This window comes from Geotrypetes seraphini, chromosome 12 (assembly GCF_902459505.1).
Source record: "Geotrypetes seraphini chromosome 12, aGeoSer1.1, whole genome shotgun sequence".
Classification (NCBI taxonomy): domain Eukaryota; kingdom Metazoa; phylum Chordata; class Amphibia; order Gymnophiona; family Dermophiidae; genus Geotrypetes; species Geotrypetes seraphini.
Window position 1 is genome coordinate 49,692,402 of NC_047095.1, and position 21,669 is coordinate 49,714,070.

Genomic DNA, 21,669 nt, shown 5'->3' on the forward strand with positions numbered 1-21,669 from the left:
GCTTTGAATGGCCTTTTTATACAAAAGAATTCTTATTAAAGTAAGATACTATGGGCTCCTTTTACGAAGCTGTGCTAGCTGCAGATTAGCGTGCGCTAACTCCACGCTACGCACCAAAAACTAACTCCAGCTCAATGGTGGGGTTAGCGTGCGCTAAACCGATAGCGCAGCTTAGGAAAAGGAGCCCTATGTTACACAAAAACTATCTAGATAAAGGAAAACATCCAACTGCATTCTCAGCTTACCTTATGAAAACAAGCTTGAGCTTGGAGGGGGCAGTCTTGATTATTGCAGATGCATTTTGGTGGCTTCTTCCGAAAAGTACTTGATTATTTATCTGCAAAAATTGTGACATTATAACATTACAGAAATAATATAAAACATGATTTGAAACACACACAATAAAATCATATTCAGAAGACCATTGCTATTTTACCCTAGCCTACCGTACTTTCCTTTTATGTTTACCTTTTCTATAATAATTGTAGTTCTTCCCCACTTCCCTATTGTTTGCATAGGTCTGTACGATTGTGTTTTCTTATATTTGGATTTTTCCAGCACCCCTTGTTTTTTTTTTTTTTTTAATGATGTACTTTTTTTTTTTTAATGTACTTCTATATTGTGAACCGCTTAGATATTTGATTAAGCGGTCTACAATATAGAAGTACATTAAGAAAAAAAAGAAAAAAAAAGTACATCATTATAAAAACAAATAAAAACAAGGGGTGCTGGAAAAACTGCTTAGATATTTGATTAAGCGGTCTAAACAATCTTTTAATAAACTTTAAACTTGAAGACAATATATTAACAGATTTTTGATGTTTAATGATTTGTGTGTTTTAAGGTTTCCTATTGTGATTTTGGGCTCCTTTTACAAAGTCGCACTAGCGTTTTTAGCGCACGCACTGGATTAGCATGCGCTATAGTGCACGCTACCCAAAAAACTACTGCCTGCTCAAGAGGAGGCAGTAGCGGCTAGCGCGCTTTTCCGCGTGTTAAGGCCCTAACGCACCTTTGTAAAAGGAGCCCTTTGACTTAATTGAAAGTTCCTCTGCATTAACCATTTCAATGGTTGTGGATCTAAACAAATGAGTGCTTCTAGGTTAACCCTTACTTAAACTTCACATGCACTACGTATATTAAAACACACCCAACAATAAACACTCAGTTAGGTTATGAATTAGGGGAGTTCAGATTCCACCAATTCAAACGAATTTGGCTGGAGTGGTGTTCTTCATTATTCCCTTTGTCATTTTTTATATATATACCTTATAACTTAATTTGATTTTCTTTCTTTATAACCACTCCAGCCAAATTCATTTGAATTGGTGGAATCTGAACTCCCATAATTCATAACCTAACTGAATGTTTATTGTTGGGTGTGTTTTCACTATACTGGTGTGTGAATAAAGTTAGGTAGATGGCTACGTATATTAAAGCATGAATACTGCACTCACAACTAAAAAGTGCACAAAGGATGTGAACCAAATAAAATTAAGCATATTCACCCTTAAATTAAGAAAAGATAATTGTTGCAGTTTTCTGGGTTTATCTAGTAAGTGTTTTTTTCTTCTTTTTTCCTTTTTAGAAATACACCGTTCATTGCTGTTCCTTTAGCAAGAACAGTTGATTAAATTGCTGGTTGGTTTCCTAATGCAGAGTAACGAAACGTGCCACGTCGAAACCTAGAAACCAAGTTTTAGCTAAGTTATTCTTTGCACATATTTAACAAGTTTGAGATATTCACCATAATATTTTTTGAAAATTTCCAAAAACTGGCTTAAAAGTATTAAGGATTAAGCAATGATTGGGTGGTGAGGTGGTTGGAGGGTTTTTCCTTCCTTTATGCCCCTCCATGTCTCTGAGCTATCCTATCATATGTAAAGCTGGTATTGATAAATTTTTACTATTCTTTGTGGGTAGTGTTTTTGGTCACATCCCATTTGTGTTTTTTGGTACTATTTTCTTGCCCTGATATATTTTGACGTTTTCTGGGTTTCGCCACGTCTGGGTAGGTAAAAACATCGTTTCAGCCATCATGCTGTGGCTTTCTGCAGGGTATAATGTAAGGTCTGCAGTTTGTCTTTATATATAGTGGGACCTCAAACCTGATTGGCTAGGGTTTACGTGAGTGAGGCAGGAAAGTCCAATGGTCACCAATTTGAATTTTAGCAGGAAAATCAGTTGGTTTCTTTTTCCGTAGGGTGAAGAATTCTCTGGTGAGTTTAAAGTGTAAAGCTGGGTTATAAGCGCTCTTAGGCTTCCACGACTGGTGTCATGACTGTTGCAATTTTCTGGGTCTTGCCGCATCTAGACAGATAGAACTGACATTTCAGTCATCATGCTGTGGCTTTCTTCAGCGTACGCTGTGTGGTATGCAATTTGACTTTATATATAATGGGACGTCAAACCTGATTGGCTGGGGCTTGAGGTGAGTGATGGGCAGGATGGGCTGAAGAGAGTAAATAAATTAGACATTCTAATACCATCACTGTGTCGGGTCTTAATACAATCTGCTTCCTCTGATCCTTGGCTCCATTATGTTGTCTCATTTGTAGCCAACTTCACAGTTTTTTGTTCTGTGTTTCTCAGTGTCACATGTTGGTTTCATAATGCATGGGTATGACATGTCACAGCATCCCTTAGTTTTTACATACAAAACAGCAAGGATGGAGAATCAGTAGCCAAAGATATCATAGACAGTTGACATATGTGGAGTAATATTTTTGGATATTTGTAACTAGAGAAGTCTGGTTCAAAACAGCCATTTCTTGAACATCCCAGTGACTGGATTTTTCCCTTTCTTGATTGCTTATGAAAAAATGAAGTGTGTTGCATGCATTTAAACCATGGAAGAAAGTAGAAGAAACCAAAATGAATATTAATGCTTAATGCCAAGGGAAAAACATTATTTATTAAAAATCAAATTTTCATATATGCTCCTTGATTAATTTTGAAGTGAAGCTGTTGGCTAAGATCTTGGCTCAGAGATTGGCCCCCTTGTTGCCATAGATAATTCATCCCGATCAAGTGGGGTTTGTTCAAGCTCAGCAGGCAGTCTGCAATGTATGGAAGGTGATGGCAGTTATGGGGCATGCAACCGCGAAAAAACAGAGTGGTCTTCTGGTGAGCCTGGATGCCTGAAAGGCATTTGACTGTTTACATTAGGGATATTTGTTTGGGATTTTAGAGCACCCTTTTTGGATATGGTTAAGGGATGATATGAGCACGACCGGTCTGCAGTTTTGACTAATAGGTTGCAGTCTGAGGTGTTCTCCTTGGGCAGAGGTATGAGGCCGGGTTGCCCCCTGTCCCCCTTACCTTTAATACTTTCTTTGGAGTCTTTGCTTATTCGTATACATGAGGATTGGGGACCAGAAGGTATGGCTGTGGGTGAATCTGTTAAATGTTTGGCGTTTCCTGATGATCTGCTGTTGAGTGCTTCCCATCCCTATCCCTTGGTATTGAGAGTGTTAGACTTTGTTCAGCTACATGGCTTTACCTTAAATCTTGACAAACCGGAGGCTCTTGCAGTGGGGGGCTACGATTATGCTGATTGGATTTCTCCCTTTCCCTTTACAAAAGTTGTTTATAAGATGCGTTACTTGGGAATATTTCTTACAGTGAATGTGGCTGATGCTTATAAAGAAAATTATACTGTTTTGTTACATAAGTCCTTGGATTTGTTTACCATGTGGTCTAAGCTGCCCTTAAGTCTGTGGGGACATATTGCGTTCTACATAATGGTGTTGTTTCCTAAATGGCTTTTGGTTCTACAAACCTTTCCACTGTATTCCACTAATAATCATTTACAGACTTTACATTCTGTATTACACAAGTTTCTGTGGAATAATAGGAAGCCCCGCTGCATGCTTCAACAGCTATCATACCCCTTTGGTAGGAGTAGTTTAGTCTTACCGGAATTGAGAAGGTATAATGTAGCATGTTTGATGTAGCATTTGGTAGACTGGATAAAGGACTCTCACTTCTATACGCCCCTGGTGTTGGAACAACAGATTATTGCCCCTGTTCACTTGTTGTATTATCTGCATACTAAAGTGCTGCATTGAATTTTGCCTGCATGGTGCCATCCAATCCTTAAATCAATGCATCAGGCCTAGCACTGGATCTGTAAGCAACTTTAGGTGTCTTCCTAGTCCACTAGTTTGCTTCCATTGTTAGGTAATTTGGACTTGGACCCAGACTCTTCTAAGCACAAACTCTTCACCTGGAAAGACCAGGGCTTGGCTTACGTCAAGAACATTGTTAAGAGGAGGGATCTATGCAAGTCATGACATATCTTACCTTGGACATATGTGACCGCTGGCTTATGGCCAGGTACGTCACTATTTGCAATCTCTTGCCTAGGAGTCCGTGAAGAAGGATGCTGTGAATTCGATAGTGGAACTTTTTTCATTATCCAAAATTATAAGGGCCGATATTTCTTTTTTATCCAATGAGGTTGAATAATTTGGTTTTGCCCTTTGACTTTGATCGGATAGCTACCACTTGGAATGCAGAAAATGGAGGTGATCCAATAGTTACTACTGGTGAAGCCTTGCAATTATTGTTAGAGAATTTAAGAATTTACACCCGCTCATCCAACTTGCAGGAATTACAATATAAGTTCTTACTGAGGCTTTATGCAGTGCCCCAATGTGCATTCTGGGTGGGAATTGCTCCTTTTTCACACTGCCCAAATTGCCAGTGTCAACAGGCAACTTGTAACATATGTTTTGGACATGTGTTTTGACTTATCTTTATCGAATTCTACACCAGAGACTACCTTGCTGTGCAGACATCTTGTTATTTTCTCATTTTCTCACCCAGGGCACGAAGAGTGCTACTAATAGATTGCTTGAGAAGTTGTTTCTCCTGGCCAGGAACTGCATTTTGAGAAACTGGAGACAAGATTGCCTTCCTTCTGTGACAGAGTAGAAAAGTGAGATTTGTGCTCTCTTATGCACATTGGATGTGAAAAGAGACTCGTCTGCAGCATGGCGGCACTTTCTGCAGATTTGGCCACCTGTCTGGGACACTATGTCCACAGTTACTTATTGAAGATATAATTTGTTCTAGGTTGGGGAAATGGGGGGGGGGGGGCAGGGAGGGGTTTGGTTGCTGTGTACAGTTTTGGGGGCTGCTGTGAAGGAACAACATGTGTGACCCTGATTGTTTTCTTTCTTTCTGTGACTGTGTTATTGGAAATTCAATAAAAATTACTGCACAAAAAAAAAAAATCAAATTTTTTTTTCTCATTTGAAAATTTATATTATACAGTCAGAAGAGACTTTAGAATAAGCAATATGGTAAGGAAGTGTGATTCTCCTAGAATTGTGCTTGTCTGCAGTTCAGTTCATTTCCCCTTAAATATTAAAGCTATGTACTGTTCCAGAACCCTTAAGGGAGCCAAAGGAATGCATAGTTAATGAGTTCAAAGTGCAAAGTTAATTGCAAAGCTTTTTCAAAATTAAGAAAGAGACAGCTGTTCTATTATTAAAAATGCAATGAGGAATTTTACAATTCCAAGTGGGAATAAGACACCGTGGGAGAGGACATAATGCCTTTGAGTTCCAGTGATCAGCAATTTTTCCTCTAATAGTATGTTTGGTGGAACTGTACACTAACATTTGCTTTTACTATTTTATTTCCATCTTCAGTGCACTGCTCGTAATGAAACATGGAAGATAAGCAAAGAAAAGAGCACTATGAAGAGAGAAGATCAGGTTAGAGGGTTGGAAATGGCAGAAAAGATGAAACTAGGAAGAAAAAATACCAAGAACAAGCAAGGAAAGATCATTTTCAGATTTTGGGGGGCTTGGTTCGAATCTATCAGCTGCTCCCCACAACTGAGCGGGAATATATTATTTTGCTAATTGACCTGGGTCAGTTTGGGGTATCTGCTCTTTTCTTTAAACAGTAGAAGGATGGAGAAAGGGTTGAGGAAGCATGGAATTCCATGAACTGGAAATCTCCCTTTTAAAACTTTCTCTTGGGGGCGATGGTCAGGGATTCAACTGAGAGGGAATGGAGAGTAGCACGGCTCCAATTCCTCACAAAAATTAAAATGATTATTCCCCATTATATCCCACAGGAGGTAGAAATGGGCACTGGGCTGTGTGAGCCTTAGAAATTAGCACAGCAGCGGGAAGAGGTGGCAGGAGATCATTGATGATGAAGAGGACCCTAGGACGGGGAGTAATTGCCGGCTTAAGTGAACTGCTTGGTAGGATAATAGTTTGTGAGACAATATGTCCCTTTCCTCCTCCCTCCAACTTCGTCAATGATCTCCTGCTCCAAGTTGGAGGGAGGGGGAAAGGAACAAATTGTCTCACAAACTATTACCCTACAAAGCAGTTCACTTAAGCTGGGAACTACTCCCCATCCTAGAGTTCTCTTCATCATACATGCATTTCAGGAGAAGCTTAAAAACTTACCTGTTCAGTAAGTTTCTAGCATAGCACTAAACCCTGCGCTCTTTCTGCATGTTACTCACACTCAACCCCTCAGACAACTGTAAATGCTCCATGTACAGATACTCCAAGTACTCACTATGTCCTCCCCACTCCTACTCCAGCTACCCATATTCGGGGATCTCTATCTATAACTAACTGTATCTCAGGCTGTTTACTATCTGAATTTTCATATTAATTAACTGCGATGGTATCTGATGCTGATCTTGTCCTACTTCTAGGTTGTTTGTATTTGTACCTTTACCAGTTATATACGGTCTTTAGATAATTCTTGTTAACCTCAATGAACTCCATAGTATAGTCACAGTATACAAATAAAATTTAATGTTTTTTGGTCTGGCTCTCTGGCATTCCTTCTGTTTAATTGCTGAATCCTTGTTCCCCTCTTGGCTCTTAGTAAAATTCTGCAGCCATCTCCCAGATCCCCACTTGGCTCCTTGGGCTGGATGCTTGTTCCTTGGCCACTGGAGCAATAACATGCAGGCAGCCCAAACATTGTGATTTAGTATGAGTGCATGCGTCTATGCTCTGGGTTGCTGGAATATTTTCTCACTCAGCATGTGATCTCTGAGATTTCAAACTGTAATGCTTGTTGGACTTCCAGAGCTCAGGATGAGCATGTGGCAAAGAATCTCATGTAGACTCTACAGGCAGAAGGTGGTCATTGGCTCGGAATCCGTGAGTACCAGGGGGAGTGCTGCAGTGTAAAAGGGGATAGGGATGCAGTCCCAGAATACAGGAATGTACCTGAAGCCAGGGAGAGCAGAGCAAGGAAATGATCCATGCCTGTGATCAATAGGGAGCCACAAATTGAGTATGAATTAAACCTACCAAGGAAAAGAAGTCTCACCTGTAGAGGAGAGTAAGAAATGGGAAGCAGTGAATGAATGGATGAGCTAAACCTGCATCAAACAGCAACAGGTTAGAGAAAATTGGATTGGAACTTGCTGGGGAGTGTAGGGAAACAGAAGTCTGTGTCAAGGGGAAATGAGAAGCAGAACAGGCTAAAAAGATTTAGGGAGAAGAGAAGGAAGAAAGGGAAAGGTCCCATTCCCTTGACCTTTTCAGTCCATAAATGTTTTTTCTTTTTTTTTTTAACAATTTTATAACATTTTCATTTATAGATAGGAAACAGGATAGGCAATTTACATAACATAAGATCGTACTTATAAACCACATAACCGTAAGTTCAATGTGGTGAACAAAAGATTAAAAATAACATAGCCTAAAGATGATTTGAATTAACTCACCGAGTATTTTGAGAATAGATGAGTTTTCAGCTGAATTCTAAAGTGCTTGAAAGAACAAGCACTACACAACAGTGGCTTGAATTCCCGGTCATAAAAAGCAGCCTGAAATGCTAGTGTATGTTCCAAGGATTTCTTGCTCTTACATCCTTGAGCAGATGGAAAATTAAACAATGCATGTGATTCCTATATTTATCTAATCTAATCTTCCATTTGTGAGTCGCACATACCTATACAAGCTCAAGGCAACAGATCAAAGAGGAAGAGGAAAGTAGTAGGGGAAGGGGGTATGGAGAAGAAAGAGGAGGGACCTAGAAGTAGGGGGTGCTATATAGAATTGAAGACAGTTAATTGTCAAAGAGGTGAGTCTTCAGGTTTTTTCTGAATGCAGTGTAGTTTGTTTCTTTCCTAATGGTCTCTGATAGGTCTTTCCAGGTTTTTACACTCAGGTAAGTTAGCATAGAGTGGAATGCTAGAAGAAATCTATCAGACATATAGACTGGAGCAATACCATATTCCACTTTGTAACAAAAACAGCCCAGTTTAAACAAAACGCGCACCTCCACTGGAAGCCAATGCAACTCACGGTAAAAAAGCGTCACATGATCATATTTCTTTAGACCATAAATTAATTTGACCGCTGTATTCTGAATCAGTCTGAGCCTAGCCATCTTTTTCTTGGTGCATGTCAAATAGACAATGTTACAGTAGTCAATAAGACTTAAAAGTAGCAACTGAACTAAAAGTAAAAAGGCCAGAAACTCAAAATATGATTTTATAGTACGCAGCTTCCAAAGTGTGTGATAACCCTTTTGCACCACAGTATCTATTTGCTTTTTCATGGTCAAGTGTTGATCTATAACAACTCCCAATATTTTAATCGTTGGACTGATCTTATAGAGTGTTGAATTTATGATAATTGATGGTTCATGTAAACTTCTATGTTGGGATGCAACAAAGAATTTGGTCTTGTCATGATTTAATTTAAATTCTTGCATCCATGATTCCATCAGTTTGAAAATAGACTCAATTATTGGGGTAATATGGGATAAAGCTGAATTACAAGGAATGATGATTGTTATATCGTCGGCATAACTAAACAATCTTGAGCCCAATTTGTCCAGATGAAACCCCAGAGAAGATAGATACACATTAAATAATGTGGGGGAAAGTGGGGAACCCTGAGGGACCCCGCAAGGGTTTTTCCAACATGTAGAAAACTGATTGTTAGACTTTACCTGATAGAGTCTCGATCCAAGGAACCATAATAATAATGCCTACTAGCCCTCATTTTGGGAGAGAAATCTTGCCTCGTTTAAAGAAAATCAAAAATAAAGGAAACCCAGAGAAAATCTTGTCTACTTTCATGTGATCAATAATCTTTTTCACTTCAAATTAGCTTAGATCTCATAAAAGTATTTTCTATACTATTAAAAAGACCACCAATGAAATAGTACTAATAAATTTACTAAAAAAAAATAGATTTTTAAAGATTCAATGCTGAAACATTATCCCACTAGCAATGAAAAAGAAGTAGTAGAACCAGCAGAAGACCTACCTGCTATTTATGTTGCTACTAGCAAAAACAAAGAATAAAGCTGGTGTCCCAGGGAGAAATGCACTTTCCAACTTCACCAAAATAAGAGGTTATTTCATACATGAGGAACAGGCTCATAGCAATCACAGCTTGAAATTATGAAAGCACTTTCAATGAAGCACTAATCGCATTGGAAAAAAAAGATGAAGCACTTATTTTGGAGTGGAGATATGTGGTATCAGGGAAAGAAGAAATAATGTCAATTACTGTTAATTCCACTTCATCTCTTCCACACCAATTATGTCATGCAAATGAGACCAGCTGATTAAAAGAACTATGTGACAATGGTTGACCCCATTTTCTGCCTACAGAATAAATGTAGCCCACCACAACTCCTAAACTCAAACTTATTTGGGATAAAACTAAGTAAGAATTAAAAAAAAAAAATCAATTGATATAAAGTGATGGAAAATGACTGAAGCAGAAATAAAGCTGGTGCCTGATAAGTGATTCTGCCTGTTGCATAGTAAATAGATTAGAGGCTACAATTCAAGGCTTTTCTCCATGAAGCAATTGACTGTGATTGATGAAGAATTCTTTGACGTAGTGGAACAGTTCATGAAGAATCCTCCTGCTGAATATTTGAAGATCAATTTACTGATGATGCTAAGTTTATACATATTCATACACACATACATATATATATATATATATATATCTATATCTAATATAATAAAATGCTAGGCCGCGCATGCGCACTTCCTATGTGTGCGCCGGTTTTCAGTGAGCTGTAGCGACACATAGGAAGTGCGCATGCGCGCCTTACGGTCTGTCCTGCTCCCTGTTGAAAGACGCAGCGGTCGCCGCCTCTCCGCTCTCTCTCTTCCTCCCCCCCCCCAGGCGGATGTCAACCGCGGCAGCCAAATCCGGAAAACAGTTTAAGGTAACCCTTCCGGGTTTTAAGTTGGGCACTGCTTCTCCTGCGGCGCGGCGGCCCGAGTCGGATGTCGGCTGCCTCCTTCCCTCCCCCCCAACCCGGCCAGAGGCGCAGCCGACAAATCTACCCGGAGCCGGAAACGAAACGCCGAGGTCATCTCGCTGTGGGAGGGGCGGATGGGAGGGTCAATGGGGTCGGATGCATGGTGGTGAAGGCGGGGGAAGATGGAAACAGGCTGATCACCGGTTCTACTGCACAGGGGGGATGGGAGGAGGGTACAAATTTAAAGATGCTGCTCATTGGGTCTACTACACAGGGGGATGGGAGGGAGGCAGGCAGGCTTGGCTTCGGGGGTGGGGTTGGGTCAAAGTCTGGAAGGCAGTGAGGGGGACATAGGAAGAAGGCACTGGGGGGCACTAAGGACATAGGAAGGGGCACTGAGGGCACTAAGGACACAGGACAGAGGCACTGGGGGCACTAAGGACACGGGAAAGAGGCACTGGGGGCACTAAGGACACAGGACGGATGCACTGGGGGCACTAAGGACATGGGAAGGAAGAATTGGGCTACTAAGGACATAGGAGGCACTGAGTATGGACATAGGAAGGGGGCCACTGAGAGACAGGCAGGCATGGCACAACAGAGAAATACAGAGACAGAAAGAAAGATAGACAGGGGGCCAGGGAGAGACACAGACCGAAAGAATGACAGACAGACAGCATCCAAGGAGAAAGAGACAAAGAAAAAAAACAACCCCAAAATAGATGTCTACTCTAGCACCCGTTAATGCAACGGGCTAAAATACTAGTATATATATACATACACACATGTATACATATATAAACAGTCTATTTCTGAGGTGTCCCAAAAAGCACAGTTACTTACCATAACAGGTGTTATCCAGGGACAGCAAGCAGATATTTTCACATGTGGGTGACGTCATCCACAGAGCCTGGATGCGAACAGCCTCGCAAGCAGACTTGTTTGCGACTGCCGCACCACGCATGCGCAAGTGCCTTCCCACCCGACATAGGGCGAGCATCTCCTCAGTTCAGATAGCTAGCTAAGAAGCCAACCAGGGGAGGTGGGTGGGTTGTGAGAATATCTGCCTGCTGTCCCTGGATAACACCTGTTACGGTAAGTAACTGTGCTTTATCCTAGGACAAGCAGGCAGCATATTCTCACATGTGGGTGACCTCCAAGCGAACCAGAATGGGATGGTGGGAGTGTTGGCAATTTAGGAGAATAAATTTTGTAAAACTGCCTGGCCGAAATGGCCATCCCGTCTGGAAAAAGAATCCAGACAATAATGAGAGGTGAAGGTATGAACCGAGGACTAAGAGGCAGATTTGCAGATTCCCTCAACAGGAGTAGATCTAAGGAAAGCAACTGATGCTGCCATGGTTCTTTTTTGTTATCATCAGGTGGTTGACTTCATTAAGCACCGTGCTTAATCAGAGCTGCGTCGTGACGTGACCCACCTAGAGCATGCTGTGCTGGGTGAGAGAGGCAGAGGGAGTACCTCTAGGTTTTATATAGCTTTATTGCTCTGTGAGCCAACACCAGCTTCACTGGGAGGTTCTTTTGGGCACACAGTTTGAACCTAAGGGTTGGGAGAAAATATTACAGTTCTTATTGAGGGTCATGATAGCTAGTAATATGGTGGAGAATGGCTATAAAATGCTTTAGTTCGGGTATTACACTCCACAAAGCTTCTTCACCATGTTTGGCACAGCTTCCACCCTTTGTTGGCGGGCCTGTGGTCAGTTCTGCACATTTCAGCATATTTGGTGGGATTGCCCTAAGGCTCAGCGCTTTTGGGATCAAGTTATGCTTCTTTCTGTCTCAGGTTTTACAGGTCCCGCTTCAGCAGGATATAGGCTGTTGCCTCTTGAATGTTGGTTTTGGAAAGTCTGTCTGGGCACCTGGACAGTCCTCTAAAAAGAGATCATGTCCGGGTTTTCCTGGATGTCTGGTAACCCTACATATAACCTAAATACAGATATCTCTTTATTGGCTTCTGACTGAGATGAAGATTCAATTTAAAGTGTTGGCTCTGATCTTTAAAACCATTAAGAATGACATCCCTGCGGTTTCATAGAAAAATGAAGGCAGATAGACTATACGGCCTTTCCAGTCTGCCCATCCATGCTATCTACTCTCTCTTTAACTCCCTTCGCGATCCTATATACTTGTCTAATGCTTTCTTGAATTCAGAGACAGTTTTCATCTTCACTGCCTCCGCCAGGAGAACATCCCATGAATTCATCACCCTTTCCATAAAGAAATACTTTTTCAGGTTACTTCTGAATCTATCCCTTTTCACCTTCATCCTATGCTCCCTCATTCTAGAGCTTCCTTTCAATTGAAAGACTTGTCTATTTAAACATCTGCTCATATCTTCCCTCTCCATCCAATGCAAAATCTCCAGTGAACGGATTACTAGTTCCTTGAAGTTCCCAGCTAGGGCTCACTTATACTTGAGATCAGTCATAATTTTAGATATCTGAAGAGCAGCAACTGGGTCCTCTGTTCATACGTTCACTAAGCACTTTTGTCTGGATCAAAGTTCAGTGCTAGATATGCAATTGGGGCAGTCAGTCCTTTGAAATTTATTTGCATTATGAGTTTTCCTCCACCCACCTCAGTTTTAAGCTAGGGTACTCACCAGCAAGTGTGCCTGCATTTTCCCTGCTTGTCTCCAGAGAAAGCAAAGTTGCTTATCTGTAACGGGTGTTCTCTGTAGACAGCAGGGAAATGCAGCCACACTTGCCCACCCACCATCCCCTCTTACCAAACAGTTCTATGAGCTAGAGACATAACTGACAATTGAGGGGCAGAGTCCCAGAGGCAAGGTGGGCTATACTGTAACTGTAGACCCCACAACGAAAACTGGTTCATTTAGTGGTTACGGCAGGGTGCATGGTATTAGTAGCGCACTGGAAACAATCTGATTTGCCTGTGTTGCCCGTGCTGTTGCGGAAAATTCAGCATATCTATTTGATGTCTAAACTTACTGCCTTAAAAAGGAATCAATTGTCCCAGTTTCGAAGGATCTGGGCTTGTTATATTGAATAGCTGGGGGAAGGAGGCTTGGCTGTTGCTACTTGAGTTTGGGCCAGCTTTCATTATTTAGCTCTGTGGAATACTTTATTTGTTGGGTTCTATCACCAGTGCCTTCACTTGTCGAGGGGGGGGGGGGGGGTTGGACTTTTAGTAAATGAGACTGCTTTGTTGTGTTGGCATATATGTTATCTATTTTTTGTCATACTGAGGAGTCACAGTATATCTTTTGTATTGCTTATATTAGACATGCTTTTGCTGTTTCTTGATGTATTCTGTCTTGCTTTTGTTTAAAATGCAAATAGAAATATTAAAGAAAAAAGAAAATTATCATCAATAAATACTACTTTATGTATATTTATTCACTTCTATAGTTCATTGGAATTTAGTTGGCCCTCCACTACTCCCTTTCTCCAGCAGAGAAGTGCATAGCACTGCCACTGAGCTAAAGGTCTAGTCCAAACAGAGATGCATGAATTTTGTTTTAATAATTAAAATAAAACAAAAGTTAGAATTTGATTCTATAAGTGTTAAATTGAAAAAAAAAATCTGTACAATTATAATTTATACTCTAAGGGCTCCTTTTACTAAGGTGCGCTAGCGTTTTCAGTGCACGCACGAAATTACTGCGTGCCACACCACGTGGTATGCTTCTAGAATAATGCCAGCTCGATGCTGGCGTTAAGGTCTAGCGCGCGCTATTCCGCGCGTTAAGGCCCTAACGCACCTTAGTAAAAGGAGCCCTAAATGCACTAAAAATTATAGCGTTCTTTTACCTCTAAAAGTTCATCGCCAATATGAATCCTTCCATCTCTTCCTGCTGGCCCATCAGTGTTGATGCCCACTACAAAGATACTCATGCGTGACCTGTCTTTGTTGCCAGCCAAACTGAGGCCAAGTCCATTCTTCTCTTTCTCAAGCTCAATAATATGCAGTTCTCCAGGGAGCTCGCCATATCTCTGTCTAATTTTTTCTAGAACAGGAAAAGCACAAATATATACAAAACAGCTGAAAGCAGCATACACATTAATGTACATAATACTCTACAAATAATCAGTTTTAAGACCAATTCTTGCATAACATGGCAATAGGCAAATTCCTCAATGACTCCAAACATAACACAAGGGCACTTTTACACTTTGCACCGATTAAACTTTTTAAATCATGAAAAGCCAGATTGCTACACACATACAGCATAGTAGAACATTATCAAATGTACCTGAAAGTAGCATTTCAGTAACTGTGAAACTTTACTTGTCGCAAGCTGCATCAGACATTAATTTCTGGATATACTTCATGGCACAACCAAAGGACTAGTTGAAAATGTTGTTAGGTTTTCTATGAAGGAATAAAACAGGGGAAACAAATCCACAAACTCAAATGCACAAAATAAGGAGTGGAATTGTCCTAATAAGACTGGTGAACACAAGCTATTGCAAAAATATCCTTTTATTTATCCAATGGTTCAAATGACTTTATTCATGAGTCATTGAGTTATTGGGTGAATAAAGTCATTTGATCCACTGGGTGAATAAAAGGACATTTTTGCAATAGCTTGTTATAGGGGAAAACACCCTCCAGGGATTCAAGATAAAGTTAGACAAGTTCCTGCTGAACGCAGGTAAAGCTAGTCTCAGTTAGGACACTGGTCTTTGACCTAAGGGCCGCCGGGTGAGCGGACTGCTGGGCATGATGGACCACTGGTCTGACCCAGCAGCGGCAATTCTTATGCTCTTTTGTTAGGTTTTCTATTCCATCTTTATCTATCCAGTTCAAGGTCGGATTACATTACAACCACTATGTCCCGACCTTCTAGTGCTCGGGTCTGAAGACTTGCCTGAATTCTAAAAACTGCATCTTCAGTGACATAAAATGGTCATTCTTATGGTCTCTGAGGTCAGAATGTTCAGAACAAAGGGAGGTGCTTACCTTTTCTTCACAGATAAAGCCTCTACCAGAACTGTTATCAAGAAGCATCTCTGGAGAACAAGCACTATCCAATTTCATCTTCAGATCCCAAGCTGTAACCATCACCTACATCTCTGCTCATGAACCCCTCTGCTCATCTCTTCAGCATGGAACATAAAGAGCAGCCTGCTACCCTCATCTACATCCAGGTTGTATGCCAGTTTTGTTATTGCTAAAGGGTAACAGCAGGAGGCCTGATTTCAGGGCCTAAACTAGTGAATGCGTGCGTTTACTCATTTGCTGATAATAACATCTATTTTGTCTTACTAGTTACCTTACATTTGCATATACATTCTTAGATGCTAGTTATTTTTGCTTCTACTTCTGCTTGTTTTACTTGCTTGTAAATAAATATACTTTTATTTTTATAATCATTTGGCCTGTGTCCATGCTTGCCATTATTAATACAGAAGCTAAGAATTCAGACCCACATCACAGCCATATTAGACCTGTAAATGCTTCTGTTACAATGGTATGCACAGAACCTTTGCTAAAAATTTTTAAATAGCAATGATTGCTATAACCTAGTGCATGTCATTCATGTGTCTCCCGATTGGCTGATTAGACAGCTGTAGGACGCCTACAGCTGCCTAAAATTGGGACGCACTTTGCAGAATCGGGGCCTAGGTGTTTTCACCCTTGCTATTCCTTTGTTGAACTGTTTCCTGGTATGCACAGGACTAAATCATTTGGAAACACTAACCCAAAAGAAATACAAGAAATAATGAGGGCAATGAACAGAGCAGTGAACCTAAGATGCTGAACGGAATCACAAAACTGAGAAATTAAGGGGCCTGAATTAATGCAATGCTTATCAAGTATGGGGGTTTCAGCTGACAAAGAAAAGCTCATTAAAAAAACTACATAAAATCTACTCTTCTAGACTGGTTTTTCTCAAATTCTTCAAGATGCAAAGCAAGATTTGCATGTTATAGGGCAGCTTAATGACTGTAGTATATGTCTGGATTAACAAATTAGGCTGCAGTGACCCAAAAATCTTTGCCACCCTCAAAATTGATATCAGTATCTGTTACTGAGAAACACAAAATCCTTCTTTTTACAGCTTCTACAGTCGAGTTCTGTAGTTTCAAGTAGATGCCATTTCATCAGAACAATCTAAGGCCAGTCATGGTTCGGACATACACTGTCACAGAGACCTACCTCTAAATCATGCTCTCTGTCTCCAGTGTAGCCATGGGCTCGTAGCCCGGCTTTAAATTGCAACTCCAAGACCAAAAATACAAAGGAATACCTCAGGACTTATTTAGCATGCCTATGTAAAACAGAACTAGCTGTCCGTCTTCATATTTCCAAATTTTATTACTTGTATTCATCAGCAGTGTACAAAAAACTTAACAGCGCTCATCTGTGAACTTTGGCTTGTAGATAGCATTAGTCAATTTTTTTTTTTAAAGCTGATGCTTTTATGCATGAAAAAATGCATGTAAGGAGGAGAGGATATTATGCTGAAATAATAACTAAATAACTGAGTCAGCACAAATTTGCTAGATCAATAGCAAAGATTATATTTAGTGCCAAAAAATGTACCTTAGCAGCATAGTTTAATTGCTATCAGTAGCTGTTGCTATAGAAACAGATGAAGAGAAGGGCATGAGGAAGCAAAGGGCTAGGAAAATAAACAGCAGGAAATGAAAAAAGGTCTGTGCACCTCAATTTCCTTACTTCAATTAAAAATAACACATGCTGTCCAGAGTCAAAACAGATCTTAAAATATCCCCTCCAGGATCTAAGTGTAAAATATGCTTTTCAGCTGTGAAACAGAAGTCAATCCATCAATAAAGCAGTGATCCAAACTATACAGTTAAGTATAGGAAATCTTCTAAACGTGCTCTGAAGTTTTCTCAAAGCTCCGGTTGCAATTATACAGTAATACCATACTGCCCCCCAGAACATTAACTTTCAGAAAAGAATTTAAAGCAGCAGTAGAAAAAAAATTCACTTGGTACTTAAAAGGTCTGGCCTTATCCCCATAACAATAAATATGATAGGCTATAAGGGCATGTGAAATGTGAGAGCTGCTAAACAGAAAGGGGAGTCAAGCTAGCAGTTTGAAGAGCTCAGCTGGTAACATCGAGCTCAATAATTTGGCCTGTGTACTCTAGACCAGTCGATTTCAACCCAGTCCTCAGGGACCACCTGGTCAGTCAGGTTTGCAGGATATTTATCGTTAATATGCATGAGATAGATTTGAATTCACTGTCTTATTAGTATGCAAATCTCTCGTGCATATTCATTGTGGACATCCTGAATATCTAACTTGCCAGGTGGTCCCCAAGGATCGGATTGAAGCCACTATTCTAAATGTTTCCAATTATTTGTACATCAGCAGTGCAGTACACAAGCTGTGTTAGGGCAGTAATCTGTGAATGGGGAGGCAATTCAGAGATATCTACATGAGCTTCTGTAGAAGTGTTATACAGTGTTCCTCCGGTCGTTCGCGGTTGGCGGTCCCGGTCATTCGCGGTACTTTCCGACCGCGAACCACTGACAAGGAGAGGGCAGCGGGAGAGGCAGGAGAGAGCAGCTGGAGCGTCGGCGAGTGCAGGAAATCACTCGCTGTATGCGCCGACCGCCTCTTCCTGCACTAAGTCGGGCCTTATCCAATCAGGAGCTGCTTTGACACGCAGCTCCTCATTGGTAAGGCCTGACAGTGCAGGAAGAGGTGGTCGGCGCATACAGCGAGTGATTTCCTGCACTCGCCGGCGCCCCGGCTGCTCTCTCCTGCCTCTCCCGCTGCCCTCTCTAGTCTCCCCCATGAAAAACCGTATTCGCGGTTTTTCAAGATTGGCAGGGGTTTCTGGAACGGAACCCCCGTGAATATCGGGGGAGTACTGTAATACATGGGCTCTATACCGAAATCTATGCAGCTCTGTGGTGGTGTTGCAATACAGAGTTATTAATACCAGAATGATTATGCCATCATCCTACTTACGTTACTGGCACATTGATCATCCTACTTATATACACATTTATACCAAATCAATTGTCCTACGTATATATCATGTAAGACTATCCCCCTGTTTTACTAAGGTGCACTATGCATTTTAGCGCACGCTAAATATATGTGCATCCATAGACTAACATGCATGTGTTAGCATTTAGTGCATGGTTAGTGCGTGCTAAAACGCTTAGCGCACCTTTGTAAAAGTAGCCCTAAGTTTACTATTGCAGCTAAATGCTCTATACCAGGAGTGTCAAAGTCCCTCGAGGGCCACAATCCAGTCAGGTTTTCAGGATTTCCCCAATGAATATGCATGAGATCTATTAGCATACAATGAAAGCAGTGCCTGCAAATAGATCTCATGCATATTCATTGGGGAAATCCTGAAAACCTGACTGGATTGCGGCCCTCGAGGAGGGACTTTGACACCCCTGCTCTATAAAGTACACTATTTTTACACACCTCCTGAAGAGGTTGGCCATTTCAACTAAATATAATCTATTTACATGCATCCCTGAAAGTTCTAGTTTCCTCTCTGTCAACTTCATAATTTCAGTTGAAGTAGTTTGAGAAAAGGATAAGCTTTATCACTTTCTTGAATTTTCTGGTGTTCTTTTCTAGCTTTAATTCCTTCTACCACATCGGGGCCATTACTGAGAACATTCTTGCCCTGGTGCTTTTGTATTTGATGTCTTTGGAGGAAGGTATTTAGTATTTGCCCCTTAATGTGTTAAAGGGCTACTTTAACACTGAGGCCTAGATTCTCAAAAACCACATTAAAAAATGACGGGCTGCTATCGCAGCTGTTCTGGTAGCGAATTACCGTGTATTTCTCTGGTTGGCCTTCTCTTTTATGTTGTTCCCGACTGTTGTCGATGGCTATGTTCCGGCTGTTTTGCCCATGGATGTATGTTCCTTTGCAATTGTTAATAAAGATATTGCAAAAAAAAAAAAAAAAGCAAGTCATTCTCCAAAAAACACTCATGTAAATGAGGTTGGCGTAGAGTAGCGAAGGCTCACTAAATTTGCATGTGCCCATTGCTGGTGATAGTGATGGGCATATGTGCAGAAAAAAACGCAAAAAGCAAAAAAAAAACCCCACCCCACCCCAAAACACAACAGCAAGAGAGATATTCAATATCTTCTGCTGCCACACAACCCCCTCCCCCCAGCAGCGGGAGAGATGCCCATCCTCTCCCACTGCCAAGCGAACCCCCTGCCCCAGCAGCGGGAGAGATGCCCATTCTCTTCTGCTGCCACACAACACCCCCCTGCCTCCGACTCTTCTCTCCTATACCTTGAATTAGATGGTTGACCGGAGGATGACTACTCCCTCTGGCCAAATGGCTCGCCTCTTCAAAATTGGCCTTCTTCTCCATGGTGCATCCTGGGATTGGCTCTGATTGGCCCAGGTTGTTTAAGGACCCTCCTATGGGCATCTCTTCCGCTGCTGGGGGGGGGGGGGGTTGTGTGGCAGCAGGAGAGAATAGGCATCTCTTCTACTGCTGGGGGGGGTTCACTTGCAGCAGGAGAGAGTGGGCATCTCTCCCGCTGCAGGGGGGTGTTGTGTGGTAGCGGGAAAGAATGGACATTGCTCCCGCTGCAGAAGTTTAAAACAGTGCTGTCACTGTACGGCATCCCTGGACCAGTCACTGATTTCTGTCGCCAAAAGCCAATGCTGATCTTAGAAAATGGCTTGCCTGAGACATTCTTTACCAGCTCATTAAAAAGTTTTACTGGGGGAGGGGGCAAGAGCCCCAAACTGAAGTTTCAGTACATGTTCGGTAACTGAAGGCAAGGAGGTCTGGGGATGCCAAACTTTAAGATGTAAAATCAAGTTTGTTTGTTGAGACACATTAGAGATTGAATACTCTTAAAGAATCAGAAGCTTTGTATGCTTATAGTTTTTACTCATTCTTTCATATTCTAGGCATCCAATTTACACAATGTTTTAATAAGAATATAATATTACGATCATTGCAGGATATATGAAATGTGCTTATTAAGGCTCGGGGGGAGGGGTGAACCTGCTGTTCACCAACCAACTTTCTTGAAGAGGAAATCTGGCTTTTGATCCTGGGATGGATAATTCTACTTTGGTGGTGGAGCATCTTTTAGCTGGAGATGGTAACCCTGTGACTTTTGAAGACCTCCAGGTCCACAAAGGTGTGAGGTGGGGTAATAGGTATGCTTGCTGTCAGGTTCAGCACTATATTAACTCTCTGCTTAAGGAATCAGTTCACCTGGAGATGGGAGCATGAATAAGGGAGCTCTTTAATGATGTCTCAGAACATGAGATTTCTATTTCTGGAATTAATAAAGCTTTGATAAAGTTGGAGCGAGAAAGGGATTTAGGGATGTTGCAACAAAAATAGGCTAGGGATCTTGGCATTGCATTAGATGATTGGGTTGTGATAGGGATATCAGGCCTATACCATTGCTAGTAACAGAGGTCTGACTTGAGGAATGTTACTCTCGAGTGCTTCATAGGACTTATTTGACCACAAAACAGCTGTATTTATTGAGTAGAGGCCTATATGTTTCAAATGTAACAAGAGAGGTCAACACTATGTCAATCCTTTTGGAGTTGTCCAATACTACAGGCATTTTGAGCTGGTGTGATGAGGTACTTGGCTTTTACTTTGGAGAGAGTTCCTTAAAGAGTACAGACAAGGGGAGGGTACTTTTATTTTAAAAACTGTGTCTAGTGGCATGGAAATGTATATTGCAGTACTGGACATCACATGACCCTCCAGCATACTGGCTTTGGAAGAATCAACTACATCTTCTTGCAAGTTGGGACGCGAAAGATGCAAGAGGCTCCCCAAAATGGAAAAAAAAACATTTTTTGTTGGTGTGGGAAGCTTACTTAAACACATTAAGTTCAATGGAATTAAGTTTATTGTTAAATTGTTTATGTGGTTTTCATTTTGAGTAGAAGGAGAAAGGTGGGCCTACCAGGAGATGAATACTGGGGGTAAAGGCTAGGGATGTTTCTGACAGACTATGAGGGTTCTAAGAATCAAGACCCTTAGATGGATACATAAGGTTCATATTAAAGTGAGAATGAGATAGGGATGGGGGGGGGGTCACATTTTTATTTATTTAGATTTATATCCCGCCCTCCCAGAAAGTTCAAAATGGGTTACAAGTCAACATACATAATCTTGGGTAACAAAGAGGAAAATAGCATCACCAAGAAGGGACTTCACTAAACTAAACCTTTGTGAGAGAGCACAAATGCATAAATCAGTTGAGTGTTGAGGAAAATGAGATCCTGATTCCATCAACAACATTTTTCTGTTCTTGTACAATCAATCATTCTTTCGAGGTTGGATTATTGTAACGCGGTCTTCTTAAGCCTGACTAAGAAAAGTCTTCAAAGACTTTAGTTGATCCAGAATACTGCGGCTAGGCTAATCTTTGCAAAAAGTAAATTTGATCATGTTTCTCCGCTTTTGCAGAGTTCTATAAAAATAGAA

At 41.1% G+C, this 21,669-nt stretch overlaps 1 protein-coding gene across 9 annotated transcripts in view; it reads right to left on the reverse strand.

The window, feature by feature from the left end:
- The window catches only part of PATJ (PATJ crumbs cell polarity complex component), a 392,685-nt gene that overhangs the window by 138,762 nt on the left and 232,254 nt on the right, over positions 1 to 21,669 (reverse strand). For all 9 annotated transcript variants that reach the window (XM_033916053.1, XM_033916047.1, XM_033916046.1 and 6 more), the window contains 2 exons: positions 14,034 to 14,230; positions 246 to 337 (listed from right to left, as the gene is read on the reverse strand). In XM_033916053.1, coding sequence (XP_033771944.1) covers positions 246 to 337; positions 14,034 to 14,230 — 289 coding nt within the window. The remainder of the gene's footprint in view (positions 1 to 245; positions 338 to 14,033; positions 14,231 to 21,669) is intronic.